The sequence below is a fragment of the Saimiri boliviensis genome, chromosome 11, assembly GCF_048565385.1.
Source record: "Saimiri boliviensis isolate mSaiBol1 chromosome 11, mSaiBol1.pri, whole genome shotgun sequence".
NCBI classification, from domain to species: Eukaryota; Metazoa; Chordata; class Mammalia; order Primates; family Cebidae; genus Saimiri; species Saimiri boliviensis.
In genome coordinates, this window is record NC_133459.1 from 15,064,291 (window position 1) to 15,087,500 (window position 23,210).

General features: G+C 56.0%; 1 protein-coding gene across 8 annotated transcripts in view; it reads right to left on the reverse strand.

Moving 5' to 3' along the window:
- Positions 1 to 312: 312 nt before the first annotated feature.
- The window catches only part of ARHGEF19 (Rho guanine nucleotide exchange factor 19), a 29,388-nt gene continuing 6,490 nt past the window's right edge, over positions 313 to 23,210 (reverse strand). Inside the window, exons 3-19 of one of the 8 annotated variants that reach the window (XM_010345544.3) lie at positions 21,768 to 22,911; positions 21,356 to 21,492; positions 11,721 to 12,161; positions 11,020 to 11,304; positions 10,758 to 10,866; positions 10,607 to 10,683; positions 10,047 to 10,309; positions 9,275 to 9,435; positions 9,027 to 9,179; positions 8,637 to 8,766; positions 8,460 to 8,534; positions 8,191 to 8,280; positions 7,863 to 8,023; positions 5,539 to 5,697; positions 4,969 to 5,048; positions 1,364 to 1,468; positions 313 to 959 (exon numbers count right to left, since the gene is read on the reverse strand). In XM_010345544.3, the coding sequence (XP_010343846.3) occupies positions 802 to 959; positions 1,364 to 1,468; positions 4,969 to 5,048; positions 5,539 to 5,697; positions 7,863 to 8,023; positions 8,191 to 8,280; positions 8,460 to 8,534; positions 8,637 to 8,766; positions 9,027 to 9,179; positions 9,275 to 9,435; positions 10,047 to 10,309; positions 10,607 to 10,683; positions 10,758 to 10,866; positions 11,020 to 11,304; positions 11,721 to 12,161; positions 21,356 to 21,492; positions 21,768 to 21,919 (2,736 nt within the window). In that variant the 5' untranslated portion in view covers positions 21,920 to 22,911 and the 3' untranslated portion in view covers positions 313 to 801. The other 7 variants (XM_010345545.3, XM_010345550.3, XM_074380141.1 and 4 more) reach the window with 7 other exon arrangements.

Sequence of the window (23,210 nt, forward strand, 5' to 3'; positions counted from 1 at the left end):
GCCACAGGAAACAAATACAAGAACTAATCAAATCTCTTTAATGAACTTAATCAAATCTCGTTAATGTTTAAGCCTGTTCCTATCTGACATTTTGTTACTTGCAGCCGAAAGCAGCCTAGCTGATACACAGTCGTCCTCCTGCCCCTGGTCACCGTCTTACAGCTCAGAGGCCAACTCCAGAGCAAGGCAAAGCCCCAGTTTGGAGCCAGCTCGTAGCCAGAGTGCCGACCCCTTTCTGGTCCTCAACTCTCCTGATGTTTAGCTGGGGAAACAGGACTGCCAGGATGGGACAGCATCAGATGGATCACAGACTCCAAGCAAAGGCATGAGAGTTTATTTACAGACAAGACACAGCAACCAGCACCCACTCGGCCTCTGGCTAGGGGAGGTGGTAGACAAGACCCCAGATATACATAAATATATATAGGTCCCAGCACCACCAGCACCAGGACGCTCCCCAGCCAGGTCCCTGCCTGGGGAAGGACCAAGAGTCAGGCAGGATTGAGCGTGCAGAATGGAGAGGGCCGCAGTCCCTGCCAGGTATCAGTGATCCCCTGTTATGGTCCCCATGTCGGAGGAAGAAACTGCCCTTGGCCTTGAAGTGTGGACACTGAGGAGCATGAGGACAGAGACCCTCTGGAGGCACCCCCATTCCTGTGTCCAGCCTGTGCCCTCAATGTCAAGGCCACAGAAGCGAAGTGCCAGCAGCAGCAGCTTGGGGAGCAGTGGAGACACCGCAGGCCCCTCCAGGACCATCCAGGAGCTGGGCATGGAGGTGGGGTCCCAGGCCATGGCTGCCCCTCACACAGGGGCCTCCCCCAGTTTGCTGGTGGCACTCGTGACTCGCTTATTCTCGCGGAGGTTTCGGAGGCGGGCGCTGAGGCTGCTGATCTCTTCCACATAGGCCTGGGGCACCCACCCCTTCTCACCATCTGCCAGGCGGACCCCTTCCAGCCAACCTAGGGACACACAGGCCAAGAACAACTTCATCAAAGGGGTACCAGAGCCGGGCCTGGAAGGAAATACCTCAGCCCTGATGCAAGCTTTGTCTACACCCTTGGGGCCAAAGTGACATCATCTCAGCATCTCCTTGCTCCAGGAAGGACCCTGTCTCTAGCTGTCTTGTAGATGAACTTCTGACCTGTTTATCCTGATATCCTCTAAAAGGGTCTTTCCCACTCTCCCCCATCGTTCTCAATCTTATATCTTTACAAGCAGGAAGTTCCTCCTCTTGTCTAACCTGATTCCCACATGCTGTGGCAGATCAACACTTGCATAACCCTTCCCTGTGATGTCTTAGCCGTCTAGCTGTCTCCTGCCCACCCAAGCCCCATCAGGGAGACTTTCCCAGGAGACGTCTCACCGTCACTGGTCCAGGTCCTCACTGCCAGGATGTCAGTCTTCTCCAAGGTCAGCTCATCTGGCTGCAGTGCCTTGTATGTCCTAACACACTGAACCTGGGGACGATCTGACAGCCCAGGGGAGGGTCAGGGAGTCCCAAGGGCAGGCTGGGCAGGGACGGGAGCACGGGTAGGGCAGGGAGAGGTGGCAGGAGGAAGTAAGTGGGCGGGAAGGTGGCCACTGAGGCTTTTATTCCTCTGCCACTCCCATGCCACAGGCCTGTGTTCAAGACAGGGGTGCCCTCTGCCCACCCTGACCTATCTCCTCTCCTACCCGAAACACAAGTGCGGGACGAATCCAGTCCCTCCCAGCTCCGGTGTCTGCCTCTATACCAGCGGCTTTCCCCTCTTCAGCTCAAGCCAACACCCTGGGGTGTTTTTTTTTTGTTTTTGTTTTTGAGACGGAGTTTCACTCTTTTTTTTTTTTTTCCCCCTTTTTCATTTTTTAGCCCAAAGTTTTACCTGTTTGTTGTCAAAACGAGTTTCACTCTTGTTGCCCAGGCCGGAGTACAATGGTGAGATCTCCACTTACCGCCACCTCTGCCTCCCAGGTTCAAGCGATTCTCCCGCCTCAGCCTCCCAAGTAGCTGGGATCACAGGCACTCCCCACCACACCTGGCTAATGTTTGTATTTTAGTGGAGACCGGGTTTCACATTTTGGCTGGGCTCGTCTCTAACTCCTGATCTCAGGTGATCCGCCCGCCTTGCCTTCCCAACGTGGTAAGATTACAGGCGTGTGAGCCACCGTGCCGAGCCCAACACCTTGCTTTTGACCTTCAGACCCCAACGTCCAACTGCCCCCAGATACCCCACACAAAACAGTAATGGCCCCGCAATATGCCCCTAACGTCGCTCTGGTGCTCCCTTCGGACCATCCTTCCCAACTGGGATTCCAGCTGCATCACTCCCATTTAAAGCCCTGCAGGGCTTCCCACTCCTCTTAGAATAAAATCCAAACTTCTCCCTAGGCCCCACAAGGCCCTTCACGGTCTGACGTAGCCCCCTGCTAGCCTCTGCTTCTCCCCTCAACTTTCCCTCCCTACTCGCTCAAAAAGCTCCAGCCACACCAGCCTCCCTGCTGTTCCTCACTCTAAGCTCCCTCCTGCCCCAGGGCCTTTGCACTGGCTGTTCCTTCTGCCAGATGCTCTTTCCCAGATCTTTTCATGACAACCTCTCCTCATCCTTCAGGGGTCAGACGTTAATTCCCAGGGATCTACCCTGACCACCTGGGAGTAGGGAGCTCAGCCCCAGCCCAGGTGGGACTCTTAGCTCAAGCCAGAGCGTTGACCCCCTTCCTGGTCCTCAGCTCTTTCCATTAGACAAGGTGGGCTGATAGCATCAAAAGCCACAGACTGGGGGGCCAGACCTGGCTTGAATCCCAGTTCTGTCATTTACTGGCTGTGTGAGCTAGGGCAATTTTCTTTACCTTCTGAGTCAAGGTTTTCTCAGATATGAAAAATGAAGCCAGGCGTGGTGGCTCATGCCTATAATCCAAGCATTTTGCGGGGCCAAGGCGGGCAGATCACGAGGTCAGGAGATCAAGACCATCCTGGCTAACACAGTGAAACCCAATTTCTTTTTTTTTTTTTGAGACGGAGTTTCGCTCTTGTTACCCAGGCTGGAGTGCAATGGCGCGATCTCGGCTCACCGCAACCTCCGCCTCCTGGGTTCAGGCAATTCTCCTGCCTCAGCCTCCTGAGTAGCTGGGATTACAGGCACACGCCACCATGCCCAGCTAATTTTTTTGTATTTTTAGTAGAGACGGGGTTTCAACATGTTGACCAGGATGGTCTCGATCTCTTGACCTCGTGATCCACCCGCCTCAGCCTCCCAAAGTGCTGGGATTACAGGCTTGAGCCACCGCGCCCGGCATGAAACCCAATTTCTACTAAAAATACTAAAAATTAGCTGGGCGTGGTGGTATGCACCTGTAGTCCCAGCTACTCGGGAGGCTGAGGCAGGAGAATTGAACTCTGGAGGCGGAGGTTGCAGTGAGCTGAGATCGTGCCACTGCACTCCAGCCTGGGCAACAAAAGAGAAATGAAGGAAGGAAGGAAGGGAGGGAGGGAGGGACAGTGAGTCTACCTAGTAGGGTTGCCATGAGGATTAAATTAGAAATAACCCAAATATAAAGGCCCTAGCCCTGGGCCTGGCCTATGGCAGATATTCAGTGGGACAAGTTCCTGTTCTTTCCCTTTACTACCTAAAGCTCAGCCCTAACTCCTCTGCTCAAAAGCCTCCAATAAGGCCGGGTGCGGTGGCTCATGCCTTTCATGCCAGCACTTTAGGAGGTTGAGGCAGGTGAATCACTTGAGGCCAGGAGTTCGGACTAGCCATGGTCAACATGGCAAGACCCCGTCTCTACTAAAAATACAAAAATTAGCTGGGTGTGGTGGTGGGCGCCTGTAATCTCAGCTACTTGGGAGACTGAGGCAGGAGAATCATTTGAACCCAGGAGGCGGAGGTTGCAGTGAGCCGAGATCACACCACTGTACTCCAGCATAGGCAACAGGGCAAGACTCTCTCTCAAAAAAAAAAAAAAAAAAAAAAAAAATAGCCGGGCGTGGCGGCAAGTGCTTGTAATCCCAGCTGCTGCTAGGGAGGCTAAGGCATGACAATTGCTTAAATCCAGGAGGTGGAGGTCGCAATGAGCCGAGATTGTGCCACTGCACTCCAGCCTGCAGTACAGAGTGAAACTGTGTAGGCCCGGCACGATGGTTCACACCTGTAATCCCAGCACTCTGGGAGGCTGAAGGAGAGGACTGCTTGAGCCCAGGAGTTTGAGGCCAGCCTGGGCCACATAGCAAGACTCTGCCTCTACAAAAAATAAAAATTAGCCAGGTGTGGTCATGCATACCTGGGGTCCCAACTACTCAAAAGGCTGAGGCAGGAGGATCGCTTGAGCTCAGGAGGTTGAGACTGCAGTGAGCCATGATTACGCTACTGCACTCCAGCCTGGCAACAGAGCAAGACTCTGTTTCAAAAAAAAAAAAAAAAAAACAAACCAAAAAAAACCTGCAGTAGCTCCTGAAGGCCACTCTAGGAAGGTTCTCTACGATCAGGTCACACCCTGGCTTACCAGCTTCACTTCACACCCAAGGAGAAATCTTTATTCCCACTGGGCAGATCCCTCTTCACCTGCCACCATGACCCTCACCACCCCCCACACCCTGGCTCCGCTGCCTCTTTTCCTGTTTGCAGCTGACGAAAAGACAGAGACAGACCCGGGCTCTGCTCTCAGCTCTGCTATTTACTGACTGAGTGAACTTACGCAAGTCCATTTATCTCTGAACCTCTCTTCTAACTTGTAAAACGGGGGTGAAATGGGAGGATAGGAGGCTTTGTGATCTCCAGAATGCTGCCTATGGATACAGAGTCTACCTGTGCTATGTAAGTCCCGCCCAGCCTTTGAGGTTCCTCGGAGCTACCTCTGACCGCCCCAGGCATTAATCTCTCTCCCCACAGCCCTGCCAGTAACACAGCACCAAGGATGGGACAGCGGAAGGGAGGGAGGGAGGGAGGGCTACGGTGCCACCCAGGGATGTAATCGGAGGGGTTCAGCTATTACCTTCCCCCTCACTGATGATCTCCCTGTCCTCCTGGGGGCTGGAGGGGCACAAGGCTGAGATCCATCGCTGCTTCTCACTTCTAGGGAAGGGGGAAGCTGAGCTGTCACAACACGAAAGGTGCAGTTGCCCAGGGCAGGGTGCTAAAACCAGGGCTAGGGGAGCTGGGCATGATGTCCAGGCCCAGGACCCAGGTCATGTCTGCCCTACCCCGGGGCCCACCCCACAGCCCTGTTCTCAAGCCTGTGCTCCACCCAGCTCTGAGCATAACAACAGGCCCAGAACCCCCTGATGCCAGCCCTGCCTCCATCCTGCCTAATGCCATGATCCGTAAGCCAGAGATAGCAGGATACAGAGGTTTACATTCGAGAGATGAGGAGGAGGTGGCAGCCCCTCCAGCACCACCTGTGGGGCAGGCTCCCCTGCTCTGGCCTCCAGCCCTGCCCTCTGCCCCTGTGTCCGGCCCAAGTCAGGGAAGAGCTGGGCACTTGGGGACGATCAAGGCCAGGATGTCACAGGGGTGCCCGTCCTGGGGAGGGGCCTCCTGTCTCCCCACACCCAGGCCCACTCACTCCGTCCGAGCCCTCAGCAGGAACTGGTGCTTCGTGTGTTGCCCGTGGAGGAGCTGGAGAAGGAACACGTGGCCAGGGATGCCCTGCAGCTTCAGGCTCAGGTCCCGTACCTGCAGCTCAGCCATCTTGGCATGGACGAAAACGGCAAACTTCCCTAGCCTGGAGGACCGGGGGAGGGGAGGTCAGCCTGGCCTGGCCCCCCGGCTCCAGGCGTCCACCATCGGGACCAGGTGGGTTCTGACTGGAAGCAGGGAGAAGCGGGGGCCTGCCCCGCCAGCTTCTCACAGGGTCCTGCTTCTGGATAGGGTACTGTTCTCCTAGCAGCTGGCAAAGTCCCCACAAGGAACCAAGAGTTCCTTCCCTGCTGGCTTGCTGGTGGAGGCTGGAGGTAGTGGAAACCAGGCCCTGGGTCCCAAGCACACTTTCGACCTCTCTCTCTTTTTTGTTGTTTGTTTGTTTTTTGTTGTTGTTGTTTTAAGACAGCGTCTCGCTCTGTTGCCCAGGCTAGAGCGCAGTGGCATGATCTCGGCCCACGGCAACCTCTGCCTCCCGGGTTCAAGCGATTCACGACCACTCTCGAAACCTCTCTCCCAAGCGTCTGTTCCAAAGAGCCAGCCGGACAGCCCCCTGCAGAGTATCTGCCTCCCTTCCGGTATATAAGCCCCATGAATGCTGAACCTTGTCTCTCTGCCACTGTGGCTCAGTGTCTGACACTGCCTGGCCCACAATTTGGACTCAGTAAGTACTCGTAGGCCGGACGGGTGGAGGGTGTTCGATGGATGTCAACCTGTTCAACAAAACTCAGCATCAAATAAAAAACTCAGCTTCTCCCACTCCAAACCAGACCCCTTCACTGTTCTCCATTCCAGTGAAAGACGCCACCAGTTTGCCCGCGAGGAAACTCAGACGTCATGCTCACGTCTTAGCTTTCCGTCCCCCCGACACCCACCTCGCAGCTATGACCTGTCTTTCCCCGTTACCGTCCCTGCAATCCACGTATCCTGAAGCACCCTGCCACTTCTGGAGCATCTACACTCTCCTTGGCAACTGCAAGACCCTCCGGCCTCTCCCCTTCCAGTTCATCCTCCCAATTGGCCAGGAGCAAAAACGTCATCCTTCTGCTTAACTCTCCATGGTCCCTGCTGCCTCAGAAAAAATCCAGCCCCTCTACCATGACCTTCAACATCCCAACTTCCCTCTGCTGCCCTGTCTCCTTTACAAACGCAGCCACATTAGGCTTCATTCCCCAAACACACTCCGCTCTTCTACACTGCCATGACTCTGCTGTACTCTGCCACTCAAGCTACCTCTCTACCTGGAAAACTCCTACTCATCCTTCAAAACCTAGCTCAAAGGTCCCTTCCTCTATGAAGCTTTACTGATTCTCACCCCACACCAGGAACTACCACAATACACCCTTCCACGAAAACCCTGATGATGTGGTTATCAGGATGTATTTTCACTGGCCTGAAAGCTCCTGTGAGCAGAAAACAAGTCTCATTCATATTTTGTCCCTAGCACTGGCCTGCTACAGAACAGAGACTCAGTGACAATTTGCTAAATGAACAAACAAATAAGAATGAACTCTTCTTATAGCATAACATGTCCATCTTTTTTTTTTAAAAAAAAGAGATGGGGTCTCACTATGTTGCCCAGGCTAGTCTTGAACTCCTGGACTCAAGGTAGTCTTGAACTCCTTGGCCTCCCAAAGTGCTGGGATTATAGGTGTGAGCCACTGTGCCCAGCCCACATGTTCACCCTTTATCCCATTCACCTTATCCAGGAAGTCTTCTACCTCACCCCTCACTTATAATCATCACAGCTAATACTGAGCGAGTGTTTACTGTGAGCCAGACACAGTGCTGCCATCAGAAAGAGCTGGCCTCCCCCTGGCTCCCCTACCTACTAGCTCCATGATCTGGCAGTAACAGAGAAGCCTATTTCCCAGGGAGGTATTTGGAGGATTAAAGGGAATAATCCACATAGCATGCCTGGCACAGTGTGGGTACTGAGTAAATGTTGGCTGCCAGCATAGCTACGACTCAGGGCAAAGCTGGGACTCCTGGGCCACGCTCGTAGTCTCTGCTCTAACTGGCTGAAGCTCACAGCAGCTCCAAGTCCTCAGCACACAGTCTAGCCCTTGATTCTCCCTTCTGGAACATGGACCGGTCTCACATCTCTGCCTTTACTTCAGGAGCCTCCACCAAAGCCCAGGATGCCCTGGCAGCACACCCTGGCAGAGGCAGGGGCTCCCAGGCCCAGTGGTAGGGAGAAAGAGAGCCTGGCTCCAGTTTACCTACCCACCCCCGACTGCCCTGACTCACTCCTTCCTCCGGGAGAGCAGCAAGCAGTCATTAAAGAGGTGTAAGTAGACGGCCTTGCTGGACAGCTTCAGCTTGGCAGGGGGTGCTGCAGGCAGTGGTGCCAGCTCGACCAGCTCCCCGTGCCGAACCAGCCAGCGGGCCTGAGAGATCAGCGGGAAAATCTAGAGGGATGGAGTAGAACGGGTCAGGCCCAGGGGCACCAGGCAGAGCGCACAGGAGGGCAGATGGGAGGGTGTGGGCAACAATGAACTGGCCTGAAGACCTCAGGGCAAGCAGGAAACAAGAGCTGCCCCTTGGGGTGCCCATCCCACTGGCTGCAGACACACACCTTGCCCTCAAAGTGGATCTTCTTGCTTAGGTGGATGAGTTCCTCTGTCCTCTTCATGGATTGCACGCTAGCATTGCACTCCTGCACCAGCTGTGGGGGGTTGTGGGGAGGTCACCTGTAGCCCCTCAGCCCTAGCTCCCAGAGCCCAGCCTCAGACTCTCGCCTGGGGACTGGAGACTCTGACAGCTAGGGGCTGTTTTAGAGACATGCTGGGGGGTCCGGGGAGCCTCAGGAGCCAAGCAGCCCCTGCCCTGCCCAGCCCAGCTCACCTCCTTGAGCGCGTTGAAGGCCTTAGTGGCCATGTCTTCGTCTTCAGAGCCCTGTGCTGTCCGCTTCAGGATGTTCTGGAAGGTGGGATCAGCACGCTGTGGCAGGCCTCATGCTCCCCCCAGCGCCGGCCCACCCGCGGGTGCCTCCCCCTCGCCCAGCCTGTACCCTTGAGGTACCTCCACCAACATCTTGAGGCGAGTGATCCTCTGGAAGGGCAGGATGAGGAAGGAGGTAAGGGGCAGACGCTGGCACACGGGGGACTCCTCCAGGCGAGCCAGGATGCCAGGGAACCTGGGGTTCTCCAGGCTGGAAAACAGGAAGGGCTCTGGAATCACAGGTGGGCCTGAACTCCTGGGATTCACGACCCTGGCCATCCACGGGGTCCTCAGGTGCCTTCTCAGCACATCCTTACTGCCCCTTGGGGTCACTCACCTTATCCTGGCCACAGAGACACTTTCAGGGATCCCTCCCCACCCAGAGTCACCTTGCATCACCCAGTCCTCAATGCCTGCACCTGCCTGAGACTCCCTCCACGCCCCCGCCCCTTTCAGAGCCCCCAGCCCTACAGCAGGCGCTGGTAGGTGCGCTCCTGGTAGGCCTGGTTGGTGACATAGGGCAGGTAGACTCGGCGGAAGGCCGGGCAGTGCTGCAACACCACGTCGCACACGCTGAAGCGCAGCACATCTGCCTCCAGCCGCTGCTCCAGGTCCTGCAGGAACCTGAAGGGTCAGAGCCAGGATGGAGACCCCAGATCTGGGAGCTGGCCAACCACAGGCTCAGTCTCCACCCGGGGCCAGCCAGACTACTTCCTCACCTCTCGCTGGTGCTCTTGACCTCGGGCAGTTTAGAAAACAGCCACTGCTTGTCCTGTGCCCCCAGACACTCGCTCAGCTCGGCAGAGCCCAGGAAGTGACCCACAGCCACCGAGAGGCTGTGGATGTAGGAGGCCTCGGACGTGATCAGCTCAAACTTGGCCTGAGGAAGGGCGCACACGGGGTCGAAAGGGCCGGGCCAGTTCACCTCAGAGGCGCTGGCCTCGCACCCCCCGCCCCAGGACGCCACCTCTTTAGACACAGCCACACCTCGCGTCCTCGCCCCTGCTTTAGTCCCACTCCTAATCTGGCGCCGGGCGGGCCAGACGACCAGCCTCCCGCCGCGGGCAATTGTGCAAGCCCCGCTCCAGCCCTCGAACCCGCCCCTCCTCTTAGCCCCGCCCCGACGCGCTCCGCCCCCGAGCCCCGCCCACCTCAGGCCCCGCCCCGGCCCAGGCCCCGCCTCTTCCCGGGCCCACCAGGCGTTTGCGCTCCGAATGGCTCCGCCCCTCATCCGGCCCTGCCCTATCCTAGGCTTCGTCCCGCTGGCTCCGCCCCCTACCCGCCGCAGGGCCTAGCTCCCCGAGCTCCCGGCTCCGCCTCGCTTCCAGATGGCCTAGGGTAGTCAGGTCCTAGCGCCTGCCCTCCACGCGGACAGTCGCGCCAGCACCTCCTTTCTGTGTCCCCCTCCTTCTAACGCCCGGGTTCCCGCGAAGTCCCCGGCCCGCGTACTCCCGGCCCGCCCCGCCCCGTCGGGCCCCCTCGTGCGCCCACCTCCTGCAGCTTGCAGTCCCGCAGGCTCAGCGTGGCCAGGACGCCGCTGCCGCGCACGTCGGGGATGTCTTGCCACAGCGAGAAGGTGGAGCCTCGCGCCGAGCGCTGCGCCCGGAAGGAGCTGCTAGGGGAGAGGTTGGCGCGCGGCGGCCCCGGCCCCTCCTCCGAGCCCTCGGCCTCGTCCCCCGGGCCCTCCTCCTCCCGCTGCTGCCGCCGCAGTTCGCGGGCGCTGGCCACGTCGCTGTATTCCTGATAGAGGACGGCTGGGGGGAAGACGGGCGGGCGAGGACCGTGGGGCGCCCGCCAGCCCCTGCCCGGCCCCTCCCCGGCTGCCCCAAGACCCGAAGTCACTTAACCTTTGCCGCCCTTCGGATATCCGGACACAGTGAATTCATTCATTCATTCATTCATCCATTCATTATATAAACAAATTGAGCACCTACTGCGTGCTAGATACCGAGAGTTCCATTCTCCGTTTCTCACTCGATCTCTACCTCTCAACTCTCCAAAGCCCGTTACCTCCTCCCTGGGACCCCCTCCCACGTACAGTTAACACGTACAATTAAGGAGGAATCGAGACTGGCGCCGCTCGTTGGTGCTCCTGGACCCCAAAGGCAGCTCTTCCCGCATGTCTAGCCTACGAAAGAGAGAGCGTCACGGCCCTTCGCCTGCACCCTGTCGCGGACCCAAGACCCAAGAGGGAGATGGTACCTGGGCTCGTGCCAACGACCATGGCCCTCTCTTGAGTCACCAGGGGCTAGCCGTGACACTCCGTCCCCACTCGTCTCTACACTTCGCCCCTCCATTCCAGATGCTTTCCCTGGAGAGGGCGAGAACTGAGGGTAAGGAGTCCAGAGACTGGCCCTGGTCCCCGGCCCTGGCACCCTGACAGCCTCAGGCGGCCGGTGAGTGGGTATCCCCCACCCCTACCCGGCATCTGGCTGCTCTCAGGGCCCATGGGAGGAGCTGGTACCTTCCCGGACTGCTCCAGTGCCTGAGCCGGAGATGGGTGCCCTGGCTGCTGAATTCCGCCCCAGGCGCAGAGAAGAGTGCAGCCGGGTCATCAGCTCGGAGGCTGAGAATCGCCTCCGCTCAGGACCCTCGAGGCTCACTCGGGTGGATCCAGGCAGTTCCAGCGATCTGGGCTCCTCTGTGCTCAGGGCCTGCTCTTGCACTGCCTGACCAGGCTCCAGGAAGACAGGGTGGGCCTCAGGGCAGCTGGGGACCTCTTCACGCTGGTACACCCGCATCTTGCGCCCTAAGGTTGGGGGGCAGGGTGTGAGAGCATGGTCTGGGGTCTCCCCCAACCTCCTCCCTGCTGCTGCCCTGGCCCTGAGCACCTGGGGAGGTTCAGGCGCCATGTCCAAGGAAAAGGGCCTGTGTTTCTGCTAGCATCTGGTTCCCATGGGGATCCACAAGAGGGGTAAGGAGATCACGGGGCCTGACTGCAGCAGGCAGAGGGGCCAGGATGCCCAGGATGGTGACTCCTTCACTGCATAACCTTGGATAAGTTGCTTGCCTTCCCGGAGCCCCGATAGTCTCCTTATCACTAAAATCTACCACTTGTCCTAACTTTTGGGGGAACCTTGGGACATAAGGATTAAGGAGCTGCCCAGCCCCTCCCTTATCCACCCCACTGTGGCACCCACACCCGCCTCCCCCACGGTGACTCACAGGCAGACTTCTTCTCCGAGCCATGGCTGGCCCGGCGCTGTGGCTGTGGGTGCTGGGGACCCCAGGGTCCCTCCAGAGCTGGGGGCTGGGCACCAGGACAGTGTGGCCAGCTGCCAGCCCTGCTGGGCCTCATCGCCCCACTGGAGATCTCTGTATCTGAGCCTCCTGGGGATGATGGCCATAGCAACCCTTGGAGAGGGGCAGGGGTCCCCAGGGACCAGCGGCTGCCAGGAACCCGAAGCTCCTCTGGGGCCACAGGGAAAAGGTCCAGACACACTGGGCTCAGGGGCTTCAGGGCAGGCAGCTCTGTAAAGGACAGACTCTCCTGCTGGCACACGGCTACAGGGCGGCGGGCAGTGCCAGGTGGCCCAGTCAGGTGGGGCTGGAGGGTAGCAGGTGGCCCACAGTCCATTCCTCCTTTGCTCTGCCACCCACCTGGGCCTGCAGAAGAGAAGATATCAGACCCAGACAGAGGATACTGGGGCTGGCCAGTCAGCCACTCCCCTGGAGTCCTGGACAAACCCCTGTGTACACTTGTGGGCACGCATCTGCACAAATACACTCACACGTCTAATTATACAGGAATAGCTGATACTTGCTTGGCATTGCCTGAATGATAGGCCAAGCACTTTACACATCGTATCTCATTTAGTCCTCAAAACAACCCTGTGAGTTGATGCTCTTATTATCCCCATTTTATAGGTGGGGAAAGTGAGGCACAGAGAGGTTATTTGGTAAATGGTGGAGCCAGGATTCTAACCCAGCCATTCCAGCTTTCAAATCAGTGTCTTTACCCACCTTGTACCTTCTCCAACACACACTGACATGTCACCAGATATGTAAATACATACATTGTCACACAAATCCATGTCCCAGTATGTACATCCACACTGCATTTTCTCCCAAGTATAGAATGACACGTACATGTTGATAGACACAGACATTTCAAACTCAGGCTCACACATTCACAGACACACACTTTTTTACACGGCCGCATACATTCACACAGACACTTCCTCACAAACACGCCGACCCGGCCGATATTTACAGAGGCACCCACGATTTCTCAACCTCCTCTTCCCTTCACACGCACACCCCAGGATGCACACACACCAGCCCACAGGTCCTTGCTTTGATGTTTCTCCCCCCCTACCCCGACCCTTACCCAGAGTTGTGGCCTTCGGCACTGAGCGGTGCCCACACCCATGCCAAGCTGGCTGGGAGGGTTACGGACTGGCAGGCAGGCCACCACCCAGTCTGGGGCTCTCCCGGAGAAGTTCAGGGAGATGCCCCAGCCCCCAGGATTGGAGTGAAAGAGGGGTTATTCCTCACCCCAGCTTCCAGCCCTGGGTGGCCAGGCTGGATGGGTCCTTTCTGGGCGGGATGTTATCCCTGGGAGGTAGCTTTGCGATCAGGACAGGGCTGATGATCTGAGAGGCCCAAGTCCCGACAACCTTTGCCCTGTGGCCCTCTGCCAGCCTCCCTCCTGCAGCCCCTCACCTCTCCAGGCCCAGGCCCGCTTGCTGATGCTGCTTGGCTGCTCCGGCAGGGGAAGCCCTCTCTCTGCCCAGCCGGCTGGGGGAGATCCCACCCAGACAAAGAGTTTGATTCATCAAACCCTGTGGTGAGGCAAGCAGGGAGAGAGGGAGGGAGCAGGCAGCGGGCTGGGCGGGGGCCTACCCTAGCGTGGCCTCGCTGTGGGCAGGCCAGGCAGCCAGGACCCCCCAGAGGCCCCCTCAGGCCACAGGGGCAGTGCCCAGCCTGACAGGACCAAGAAAGCCGGGAGATGAAGACCGAGAGAGACCTAGAGAAACAGAGACCGGTCAGCCAGCAACCCAGAAACCAAGACCCCAAAACACTCGAAAACAGAAAAACCACAGATGCTGAGACATTCAGGGATCCAGAGATGGAGACAGAGACGTTGACACTTTCAGACCAACCAGATCCTCAGAGACACAGATGAAGCCCAGAAAAACCCAGGGAGACGGACAAACGTGTCATGCCCGTGGGCTGCCAGTCTAGTGGAAGAGCCGAAAACGAAAACAGTTACAATCCAGGTTGGCAAGAGCCAAGCCGGAGGAACTATCGGAGGAGGGTGCTGGGCTCAATTCAACCTGGGTATTCCAGGAAGACTTCCTGGAGGAGGTCATAGGTAACTGCTCCATGGCTGAAATACCTAGTGCACTTACAGAGAAAGCCTTGGCCTGAGCGGTGATTGTGTCAGTCGCTGCTGGAGGGAGGGAGGGAGAAGAGGACCCAGCGAGAGATGGCTCGGTCTGTGGCAGGCCCCAGTCTCTCTGCACAGCTTCTCAACTGCTTCTCCCTGCTCCCTTCACTGCCACCGCCTGGGTGGGTGGGAAGAAGGGGACAGCTGCTCCAAAGGGGCCCGCTCTACAGCGGCCACTCAGGCTTGTACCGTCAGCCTCTGTCCCTCTAGCCTGAAGAGTGCCCATTTGAGCAAGTCTCCCTAAACCTCAGTTTCCTCATCCGGCAAATAGGGTAGTATTTGTATCCGTCTTTCTCTAGACAGAAGGCGGCTCAGTCCTTTACGCCGATGGGGAAGAGGAAGGAGCGAGGCTGAGACAGACATGACGTTGCAGGAGTGTGCGGAAGGAGGCCCCTGCCCGCAGACAGGTCTCTTTCTCTGCAGGAATCAGGAGTCCTCGACACACACGTCCTGCATATGTGGGGGCACACATATGCAGCATGTACACATGCCCCCTACCCCCACGTATTTTGGGAGATTCTTGCATTTGGGTTCTGGAAGTCCCTGGAGGGCAGGGAGGGACCTTTCTGCCCATCCTTTGCAGAGGTAAGTCAGCAAAATATTGAGGCTTTGCAGCAGGAGCACCCCCAGTTCAGGCCTCTGAGGAGAAGGCTAGGTGATTGTGGGGACAGGGGACGTAGAAGGCTTCCCAGGGAGATGAAGCTGGAGGCAGGTCCCCAGCAGGGAAGTCAGGAGTGTGTCAGCCTCCACCTGCGCTCAGGCCAAGGGGAATGAGAATGACCCATCTAGCTGCGATGCCAGCCCTGTGGCCCTCCAGGGATCTGGCCCACCCAACCTCAATGTTGGAGAGCTAAGAGAGATAAGCTGGGTTGGAGAGAGAAGCTGGGTTCATATTATGTGTAGCTCGTCTCTGTTAGAAAAAGCAAACAAAAACCTCAGAAAGAGAACTGGCCCCAGACAGCGGGGACATGACCTTCCCAGGCATGATCTCTGGATAGAGACTCTAGTGTCTACTAGGCACGGGCCATTGTGGAGCCCGAAGAGAATAACCCTCACCCAAGCTCCTAGGCTCAGTGTTGACACTGACCAGCTGTGTGGCCTTAGGCAAGTCATAGCCCAACCCTTGGCCTCAGTATTCCCATCTGTAAAGTGGCTCTTAAGGGACCCCACCACCACCCGATGCCCTCTCTAAGAAACGTGTCTCACCATAAATGTCTCTGGGCCAAGAAGGATGGGCAGGGGCCAAGGAGCATACCCTTGGCGGGCGCTGCTAATTACAGGGGACGATGGGCTCACTTAGCAAGGCTACCAGAGAGAGTCCCTGAACACCACCATGGTCAGGGAAAGCGTTGCTGGCCTCCTATGCCTGGCTTTTCCCTGCCCCCCCCAGGTGCCTCTTGACCTGCTGCCCAGAAGAGTGGGGACCCTCCCAGGGCCTCTCTGCCCTTGAAGGAATAAAGCCAAGGGGGAGGTCATGGCTGGAAAGGGGATCCAGACAAGGTTTACAGAGCCCCAGAAGGCCATAGTGGGTCAGGGCCAGGATCAGAGACCAGGCAGGCAGCACAAAGGGATCACTCAGGGGGGAAAACTGGCGGGAAGAGAACGGGATGGCTGGCACCCAGGTGGGGCCCTACCTCAGCCAGGGAGCTCCGTCCAGCTGCCAGCACAGTCCAGGGCTCCAGGGCACCCTGGGGACTCTGGGGTTGCAGCCAAGTCCTCAGGGGGCAATGTCAGCATGTCAGCATGGCCCCAGAGCCCAGCAAGGCAAGCTCCTGGGTATTGTGTGGGGCGGGGAGGGGGAGGTGAAGGAGGAGGGAACCGTGCGGAGAGGCAGCGGCTGTCTCAACGTGCCTGCTCCCCGCCCCCCTTCCCCAGAACCGGTTTGGCTAGTCTGGGGTACGAGAGGGGGGCTGGAACAATGGGAGTCCTATGCCCAGGTGAGGCTCTAAAGGACCCTAGACCCAGGTCCTAAAGATGGGGGAGGCACTGCTTCTGCTCCTAGGAGACAGGTCACCACTCTTCCAGAGCTTCCCAAACATGAGCGTGCTCAGGGGACTTCCTGGAGCTGGGTGGGGGGGCATCCCAGGAGCTTCACAGAGAGCCTCCCAAGCCCTGGACTCCTTAGAGACCCTGAGAACCCCGATGACCCTCTCTGATCCTATTATTGCATCTATCAAATGGGAACATTCATCCCTATGGTAAGGAGACAGAAATTAACCCTGAAAGTTGGTGATGTGACATCTGGCATCCTGGATGGCCTCTCTCATCCAACACAGCCACTCCTTGCAAATGATCCATCCTTTCCCACTGCCTGGAATGACCTGCCTCACCATCTCCAGTGGCCGCCTCCACCATGAAGCCTTCCCAGACTACACCGGTTGAGCCCTCAATAAATAAAGTCAAACAGCCAAGTCAAACCACTTGGAATAAGAATGGCCTGCTCTATGGCTGGCATGCAATCTTCCCAAGCCTGTGGAAGGGGAAGTGCAGCTTCCTAATACTACCTGCCATCAGTTTGAGCTCCCAGTATTGCCAGGCACTTAATATTAATGTGCAGATGCGTAAACATACTCATACTCATGGACCTAACTTATTGGTCACCTCCTATGTGCCAGGCACTGTCCTGATCCCTTCACATGTATTTATTCATTTAATCTCTACCATAACCCTGTCAAGTAGATATTTATCAGATGAGTTCAGTTGTCCTTTGGTACCCCACAACCTGTGGGGAATTGGTTCTAGAACCCCCCATACCAAAATCCATGGCTGCCCAAGTTCCTTATATAAAGTGTCATAGTGTTTGCTATAACTATGTACATCCTCCAGCAAATTTTATTTATTTATTTTTGAGATGGACTCTCACTCTGCCACCCAGAGTGAGTGGCGCTAACCATAACCTTTGCCTTCCAAGTTCAAGCAATTCTGCCTCAGCCTTCCCAGTAGCTGGGATTACGGGTGCACGCCACCACACCCTACTAATATTTGGATTTTTAGTAGAGACAGGGTTTTACCATGTTGACCAGGCTGGTCTCAAACTACTGACCTTTAGTGATCCACCCACCCCAACCTCCCTAAGTGCTGGGATTACAGATGTGAGCCACCTTGCCCAGCCTATTTTATTTATTCTCAAAAAATAAAATAAAATGTACTCAAGTGACAGGATCTCACTCTGTCATCCAGGCTGGAGTGCAGCGGTACAATCACAGGGCTCCCTTGCATTCTCGACCTCCTGGGCTCAGGTGATTCTCCCACCTCAGCCTCAAGAGGGACCACTGGCATATACCACCACACCTGACTTTTGTATTTTTTGTAGAGAAGGGATCTCACCAGGTTGCCCATCCTGGTCTCAAACTTCTGGGGACAAGCGATTCACCCCCCTTGGCCTCCTAAAGTGCTAGGATTATAGACATGAGCCACCACGCCCAGCCCTTCAGTACAGTTTAAATCATTTCTAGATTACTTATAACACCTTAATATACCTTAATACAGTGTAAATTCTATGTAAATAGTTATCCTGTAATGTTTTTATTTGCATTATTTTTTATTGTGTTATTTTTAATTTTCATTTTCTTTCTTTCTTTTTTTTTTTTTTTTGAGATGGAGTTTCGCTCTTGTTACCCAGGCTGGAGTGCAATGGCGCGATCTCGGCTCACCGCAACCTCCGCCTCCTGGGTTCCGGCAATTCTCCTGCCTCAGCCTCCTGAGTAGCTGGGATTACAGGCACGTGCCACCATGCCCAGCTAATTTTTTGTATTTTTAGTAGAGACGGGGTTTCACCATGTTGACCAGGATGGTCTCGATCTCTCGACCTCGTGATCCACCCGCCTCGGCCTCCCAAAGTGCTGGGATTACAGGCGTGAGCCACCGCGCCCGGCCTCTTTCTTTTTTTTAAGATGCAATACTCTGTCACCCAGACTGGGGTGCAGGAGCATGATCTCGGCTCACTGCAACCTCCACCTCCCAGGTTCAAGCGCTTCTCCTGCCTCAGCCTCCTGAGTAGCTAGGACTGCAGGTGCCCATCACCACACCAGGCTAATTTTTGTATTTTTAGTAGAGATGGGATTTTACCATGTTGGTCAGTCTAGTCTTGAACTCCTGACCCTATGATCCACCCGCCTCAGCCTCCCAAAGTGCTGGGATTACAGGTGTGAGCTACTGCGCCCGGCTTATTCCCATTTTCTATGCATGGTTGGTTGAACCGAAGGATGCAGAACCCGAGGATATGGGGGCCACCTGTTTAAGAGGTTTGTACAAAAGTTAAGTCACAAGCATTATCCCTTTGAAATCCCTCATCAGTTCTATGAAGTCCCATTTTACAGATGATATAGAGGTTCAAGGGATTAAATAACTTGCCCAGGGCCACACAGCTAATAAGGGGCAGGACTAGTATTGAAATCCAGGTCTGGCTGGACATGGTGGCTCACTCCTGTAATCGCAGCACTATGGGAGGCTGAAGTGGGTGGATCACCTGAGGTCAGGAGTCTGAGACCAGCCTGGCCAACATTGTGAAACCTGTCTCTACTAAAAATACAAAAATAGGCCAGGCACGGTGGCTCACACCTGTAATCCCAGCATTTTGGGAGGCCGAGGACATCAGATCACAAGTTTTGAGGTCAGGAGTTTGAGACCAGCCTGGCCAACATGGTGAAACCATTTTTAGTCTCTACTAAAAATACAAAAATTAGCTGGGTGTGGTTGTGTGCACCTGTAATCCCAGCTACTCGAAGACTGAGCCAGGAGAATTGCTTCAACCCTGGAGGTGGAGATTGCAATGAGCCAAGATGGTGCCACTGTACTCCACCCTGGGACAAAGCGAGATTTCATCTCCAAAAAAAAAAATTAGCTGTACATGGTGGCATGCACCTGTAATCCCAGCTACTGGGGAGACTGAGGTAAGAGAATCGCTTGAACCTGAGAGATAGGGAGGCAGAGGTTGCAGTGAGCTGCGATCGTGTGTTGTACTCCAGCCTGCGAGACAGAGCGAGACTCCGTCTAAAAAGAAAGAAAGAAAAGAAAAGAAGCCCAGGTCTATCTGACATCACCACCCACCTGAATCCTTCACCACTGCCTGGTACTGCCTCATCAGGCTTTTAGGAGGGTCTCATGGTGAAAAGTGTGTGAAAGTCTACTGGGGGCGTGTCTCGGCTGACCTAACTAAACTCTTACTGTTATTCATACACTTTAGGCTTGGAAAGCATACACAGCAGCACAGCAGGGGTTTCATGGTCGGTAAGACGGAGTTTCACTTTTGCTGTCCAGGCTGGAGTGCAATGGCGTGATCTCGGCTCACAGCAACCTCCGCCTCCCGGGTTCAAGCAATTCTGCCTTAGCCTCCCAAGTAGCTGGGATTACAGGCATGCGCCACCAAGCCTGGCTAGTTTTGTATATTTAGTAGAGAAGGGGTTTCTCCATGTTGGTCAGGCTGGTCTCGAACTCCTGACCTCAGTTGATCCACCCACCTTGGCCTCCCAAAGGGCTGGTATTACAGGCGTGAGCCACCGCGCCCGGCCCCAAAGTATTTTCCTTAGCTGCCAACCGATGGCCGTTAAATTCAGATTGATTAGAGTCCCTGTGCTCCCCCATGTTCACTTCGGCTCCCTACAGTATCGCCACATAGTAAGGAGACACTGCACCGTGTGGGTGGGGACCAGGTGGTCGTGGAGAGGTGGTAGGCTCTGGGGCAGAAAACAGGTTTATTGTCAGCTTCGCACAGAGGCCAGGAGACAAGGAACACGGAAGCGGAGCAATGCAGGACAGGAGGTCTCCAGGGAACTCCAATTCTCTCATCCCAGCTCCCAGGCCGGCCTTGGGACACTGCACAGATGCGTAGCTGGAAGCCAGAGGACCCCAATAGGAGGAGAATCCTGGGGAACCTAGGGCCCTGTCCTGGAAGGGCAACCCTGCCTCACTCGCCCAAGTCCTGGACTTCGGAGACAGCGCTCCTGCTGCAGGGAACAGCTTGGTCAGGCTGAGAAGGCTGGTGCTCTAGAGCAGAGACCCCCAACCCTAGCGTGCGGATATAGTAAAAAAGGGAGCGTTGCGGGGCCTAATGATGGGCGGGAACAGGCGGAAACTACAGGATTTCAGCCAATCCCACCAATGAGCGAGGCCAAATAAGGGGGCGGGGCTAGAGAGGACAGAGCTATGGCCTGAGGACGGGCCAAGGGGCGTGGTCATTATGGTGCAGGTGGGGCCGGGGTACGCTGGGGTCCGCCTGCCTTGCTGACCGAAAGCAGCGCCTCCGGGTAATCCGCCAGTTGTTGCCTACTTGGCCAGGTAGCGCTAGCGCTTTATCTGGTACTTTGGGCACGAGCCGGGCGATGGGGTGCAGAGAGAACACTACACGCTGGGGAGAAGGGGCCAAAAAGAATGATTGCCTTAGCGATCTTAACTTAGGGAGCGCTTACCCCGCGCCAAACCCTAATCTGAGGGTTTTCCGGATATTAATTTATTTAATTTGCACAACTCTATGAGCCGGGAGTAATTTCTACTCTACAAGTGAAGAAACAGAAGCAGAAAGGAGTTGTCCTTTGCCCAAAGACACAGAGGTATGATTTGAACCCCTTAACACTAGGAACCCCGTTAGGGGGAGGGCTTGTAAAAGAGCAAAACTGGTGGGAGACTGCTTCCTCTCTTTTCTTCAGATCTCTTGCCAAGAGATAAAGTTATTATTATTTGTAATATTAATTCATCGAGCACCTACAACGTGCCAGGCACTGTGCAAATGCTTGACACCGAACCTTCATAACGACCCTATGAATTAGATCATATTATGTAACATATCCCCATTTCCAGCTGGTCGGCGGCAGAACCTGAACTTGCAACCAAGTCTGTCCAAGACCGATGGCTGAGCCTACCTCGAAGGCGATAATTAAGCCCAGATGCACGGCCAGCAGCTTCCAGTAGAAGAGGGCAAGGTTCACCCGCGCGTCGCGAAAGGCCTTGTATCTAGGTTGCGGGATCCGGAAAGGCTCTCGGATCTCGACTCCGAACCCTGCACTTCCTCCCCTCCTCCCCCCTAGAATCTGGCCCTGTCAGTTCAGCCCGTATCCTAGCCGGCTCCGCGCATCTGTCTGGGACAGACTCAGCTCACTGCACCCCAAGCTGGCCCCGCCCCACCCGTCCACAGTTTCGGCTCCGGACTTCCCAGGCAGGCCCCGCCCCTACCTCCTCAGCACCCGCCCTTCCCAGACAGGCCCCGCCTACCAAAGCTCAGTACCCGCCCCTCCCAGGCCGCGCTCTCACAGGCTCAGCGCCCTGCTTCCCAGACAGGCCCCGCCCCACCACCTCAGGGTCCCGCCCACCCTGGCTCAGCGTCCCGCCCCCCAAGAAGGCCCCGCCCGCCACGGCTCATGGCCCCGCCCCACCACCACTACGCCCCTCTCCCCCAGCCTGAAGGGTCTCGCACCTACAGAGTGTTTGCTCTGGGCCAGGTAGGCTGGGGGCGCGGGTGCCTGCCTGAAATTCACAAAGCCGCTTAGCTGGATGTGTTCATATGGTACAGAAGATGCGGCAGGAAGTCCGAGGTGAAGGCGAGACGGAAGCCTGCAGAGCCAGAGGGCCTTCAGGGTCCCATCCCCTAACCCACCCCCACTCGGATCCTGACCCACTACCGAGGCAGGATGAACCTTTGGCCCGGAATCCTAGCCTCCTGTCCCCTATTTCCCAACCTCTGGCCCGAATTTCCTGCTCCAGCCCCCCATTTCCCTATTCCTGAACCGCCTTCCCCAGTCTCTGAGCTCCATCTCCCCCGCCTCCCTCCCTGTATTCCCTTCCTCTACCGCACACCCCTTCACGATGACCGCAAGGTGCACCATGACCTCCAGCAAGAGCAGCCAGATCCAGATGTCCTGCCGCGCCCGGCCATTGGTCGCTGGTACTCGCACAGGAACTTGTGGGCATCCAGTCGTATCTCTACCCAGTTGTTGGGCAGAGCCAACAGGGGCGCCAGCAGGAAGGCCCCCACAAACATGGTGATGAACCCAAACTGCAGCTGTGGGAGGCAGGGAGTGTCCCTTGCTGTGCCAGCCCCCAGAGGCCCCACTCATGCTCAGGGCACACGCTGGCTGCTGAGTGACTGCTCACTCAGCTCCAGGAATTCATCAAACAGTCCCTGGCACTCGATGAGCTCATACTCCTTCCTCCTCCCAGCGCTGCAGCTCCTGCCCAACCTGGGTGTCCCTCTGTCCTGCCAGCTGCCACTTCTGCCACGAAGCCTTCAACTTCCTGGGGGCAGGAAGCAGGGAAAGCAGATAATGGTCATAACAGGACCTTGTGCTAGGAACTGCCACTCTATTACCAGCACCCCCTAGAGGCAGGCATCATGATGATTGCCACTTTAATGATGAGGAAACACACCTACAGAACTTCCCCTAAGTTCCCCAAATTGTTAAGTGGTAGAGCCAGGGTTCAAATCCAATCTATTAGCCTCAGTTACACTCCTAAGAGTCCAGCCCTTTTTTTTTTTTTTTTTTTTTTTGAGATGGAATCTTGCTCTGTTGCCCAGGGCAGAGTACTGTGGAGCAATATCAGCTCACTGTGACCTCTGCCTCTTGGGTTCAAGTGATTCTCCTGCCTCAGCCTCCAGAATAGCTGGGATTACAGGTGCCCACCACCACACCCAGCTAATTTTTGTATTTTTAGTAGAGATGGGGTTTCACCATCTTGGCCAGGCTGGTCTCCAACTCCAGACCTCGTGATCCAACAGCCTTGGTCTGCCAAAGTGCTGGGATTACAGGCATGAGCCACTGTGCCTGGCCCTGAGAGTCCAGTGCTTTATGACTCCTAAGCAGATCTCATTAAAGATTGGCTGCTCCTAGGGAAAAGGACCAGCTCTGATTCATTTTTGTGACCCTAGCATCCAACCAAGGGTGCACAGCAGGAAGGCCCCCCGAAAGATGGTGATGAACTCAAACTGCAGCATTGGGAAGTGGCATTGTCAGGCATGGGGCCATCCAGTAAGGGCTGAAAGACAGAATAAATGCAGGTGTTAGATTTTCACAGCTGCAGAATGATGTTCCCATAAGTTACAGTTGATAAGACTCTAGCCCAGGGAAGTCAAGAACCAGCTTCAAGATCAATAGCAAGGCCTGGGTAGGGACAAATCGAGCCCAGTGGGTGCTGCTGTTTTGCTGGGCTGCTTCCTTGGGAGGCAGCAGCCTCGAGGCTGGGGTTTGGAAAGTAGTCCCATCTGCCTTTGAAGAATGCCATGTAGAAGGGAGAAGAGTAGAAACTGACAAACTGGAAAATGAAGACTTTGAAAG